The 3449-nt window shown below is 39.1% G+C and overlaps 1 protein-coding gene across 1 annotated transcript; it reads left to right on the top strand.

Annotated features, from left to right (window-relative positions):
- On the top strand, positions 362–3208 carry LOC107614750 (receptor-like protein kinase ANXUR1). The gene has a single exon (XM_016316890.2). It carries the CDS (start codon positions 488–490, stop codon positions 3008–3010), a length of 2523 nt encoding a protein of 840 aa, XP_016172376.1. The 5' UTR covers positions 362–487; the 3' UTR covers positions 3011–3208.

The following is a 3449-nucleotide window of genomic DNA, read 5'->3' as shown; positions in this document are numbered from 1 at the left end:
TCCAAAATATAGAAGGGTGATTTCTAAAAAATCAAAATGGTAGGAGTGATTTGTAAATTTTTTAAACCAAGTTTTACTGCCTTCAAACCAAGTTTCACTGCAATGAAGACGAAAAAGAAGTCGTCCTGTGTATATATGTTGAGTTGTTGCATTAAAGCAATTCTTAACGTAGGGGGCTTAACGTTTAAACAATAAAGAATAAACCATTACCCGTTATTGGATCGGAACTTCTCCCATCGAACAACGCTCTTGCCGGATAAATAAAGAAAAGAAAAGAAAAAGCAAAAAAGGCACAGAAATAATTAATACACAATCATAGGAAAGTTAATTAAAAAAGAAACATCGTTGTTTTGCTCCTCGCTTTATTAATTATTCACCGACTTCCTCTGAAGAATTTACGCGTTAATTTCCCTTCAATTTTCTCACTTGTAACTTGTCCTCTGTCTCAGTTTCTTCTCTACCAAGCAGCTTCTTCTTCTCTCCAGCAATGAGGCCTCATTCTCGGTACCCGTTTTCTCTCATCATTTTCTCCATCATCTTAATCTTAATCACAACCACAAGAACTGAAGAACCAGCTGCGAAATCCTTCTTAATCTCATGCGGTTCTTCCACCGGTGGAACAGATTCTAACGGAAGAACATGGTTGCCAGATTCCAAGTACTTCACAACACCTTCTTCCATTGACACAAAGAATTCAACAGCAAAACAACAAGACCCTTCTCTTCCTTCACAAATACCATACATGTCTGCAAGGATCTTCACTTCTTCTTCATCAACTTTCCGGTTCCCTGTTTCATCAAACACACGACACTATATCCGACTCCACTTTTACCCTTCCGCCTACGATTCTTCTCTTGATCCAAACAACTCATACTTCTCCGTCGACGCAAATGGCTTCACTCTGCTCAACAATTTCAGTGCCTACCTCACAGCAAAAGCTCTCACAAAAGCCTACTTCATCAAGGAGTATTCTCTCGTCGCTGCAGAATCAGGTAAACTCAGCATCACGTTCACACCGTGTTCCAAACGCCATGGATCATACGCTTTCATCAATGGCATTGAAGTTATTGCTATCCCTGACTTGTTCACTCAACCACCACCTCTGGTTTCAACTCACCAATCGATTTCTGTTGCCAACTCGTCGTTGCAAACCATGATTCGGTTGAACGTTGGTGGACAATACATTTCACCCGACAGAGATTCCGGTGGTCTTAGCAGAACATGGTACGATGATTCAACTTACTTGTTCGCCGCAGCCTTAGGTGTCACTGCTGTGGCGGATAAGAATCTTACGATTCAATACTATTCCGATCTTCCAGAATACATTGCTCCTAAGGATGTTTACGCCACCGCAAGAACAATGGGTCCTGATAATCGAGTGAATCTGAATTATAACCTCAGTTGGGTTTTTCAGGTTGATGCAAATTTCACCTACATTGTGAGGCTCCATTTTTGTGAGCTGTTTTTCACCCGAAATAATCAAAGAAAGTTTAACATTTACGTTAACAACCAAACTGCACTGGAGGGTGCTGATGTTTATGAGTGGACTCAATCCAAAGGTGCTCCCATTTATCAAGATTTTGCCACTTTTGTTGTGGATGTACCTGGTGTTGATGATCAAGAATTGTGGGTGGAATTGCATCCCGCTGTCAAAACAAAGCCACAGTATTATGATGCAATTCTTAATGGATTGGAGATATTCAAGATCAATGACAGCAATGGAAACTTGGCAGGGAAAAATCCTACGCCATCAAAGTTGCTTCTTGATTCCGAAGCTAAGAAAGGTAACAAAAAACATAATAATCTTGCTGCAATCATTGCTACTGGATTGGTTCTTCTTGTTGCAGCTTTATGCTTACTTGTTTACCTTAGAAAGAAGAGAAAGGGTGATAGAAATGAAACTGTTCTTGGTAATTGGTTGGCCATACATGACTCGCCGAACACAACAACTGAATGTGGCCACCATAAGAGTGGTGCTGGTTGTAGTATTTCAACACAAGGCTTATTATGCGAAAACTTTTCAATGGAGGAGATTAAACTCGCTACAAACAACTTCGATGAATCAAAGGTCATTGGTGTTGGTGGATTTGGGAAGGTTTACAAGGGTGTCATACGAGGAGTGAAAGAAGTTGCTGTGAAAAGATCTAACCCATCTTCAAATCAAGGAATCAACGAGTTTCAGAATGAAATTTACATGCTTTCAAAGCTAAGACACAGGCATTTAGTCTCTCTAATTGGTTTTTGCCAAGAAGATGGCGAAATGATTCTAATTTATGATTACATGGCCAATGGAACTCTTCAGCAACACCTCTATAAGAGTAACAAGCCATCTTTGCCATGGAATCAAAGGCTTGAAATATGTATTGGAGCGGCCAGAGGGCTTCACTACCTTCACACCGGTGCCAAGTTCACCATAATTCACCGTGATGTTAAAACAACAAATATCCTTTTGGATGAAAGTTGGGTAGCAAAAGTATCTGATTTTGGTTTATCCAAAACTGGTCCAAACATGAATCAAACCCATGTCAGCACAATGGTGAAAGGTAGTTTCGGTTACTTTGATCCTGAATACTTCCGCAGGCAACAACTGACAGAGAAATCTGATGTTTACTCTTTTGGGGTGGTTCTGTTTGAGGTGTTATGTGGAAGACAAGCTCTTGATCCTACGTTGCCAACAGAGCAAGTTAGTTTAGCTGATTGGGCTTTGATGAACCTAGAGAAAGGTTCACTTGAAGATATCATTGACACTCGTCTGCAAGGGAAGATTAGCATTGATTGTTTGAATAAGTTTGCTGAGATTGCTGAGAAGTGTTTATCTGATAATGGGCTTGAACGTCCTTCAATGGGTGATGTACTGTGGACACTTGAGCTTGCACTTCAGCTGCAGAAGAATGCTGATGCGGGAAAACTTGAAGAAAAGAAAAAAGAGAAGGCAAATGATGACTCATGCATCTTGTTTGATGACTCAAATTATTTTCACAATAAAATTGCTATGGCAACAGGAAGATAAGAAGTGGTACTTGTGTTAGTTTCTGAAGATTAATCTTCTTAGTTTTGAGTTCCTTTTGTTTGTGTCTCTGTGTTTGTGTGTGTGTGTGTTAGACTTTGAATTAATTAGGAGCAATGAGTAATGTAGAAAGAAACTCAGGATTATGCGTAATATATACTTACTTTCAAGAATGGTACTTTTACTTTCATCTCTTTAAAAGAATGTGTATTTTCTTTTTGCTACTCCAACTTCCCTAAGAAGGCTTATGATTGAGTCATGATATTGGTGTTGCAGTTTTTTTCCCCTCAAAGGCTTGTTGTTCAAAAATTGTTTCTAAAAAGTACAAATTACAACTTACAATAATACTATCTGCTACAATTATTTTTAAAAAAAAAAATTTGCACACAAGGATTCTCCGATGAGCCATCGTTGGTGAGTATAAGCTTTTCCATATGTTTGG

The sequence above is a fragment of the Arachis ipaensis genome, chromosome B01, assembly GCF_000816755.2.
Source record: "Arachis ipaensis cultivar K30076 chromosome B01, Araip1.1, whole genome shotgun sequence".
Classification (NCBI taxonomy): Eukaryota; Viridiplantae; Streptophyta; class Magnoliopsida; order Fabales; family Fabaceae; genus Arachis; species Arachis ipaensis.
The sequence above is the reverse complement of the archived record's forward strand: the minus strand, read 5'-3'. Positions and strand labels throughout refer to the sequence as shown.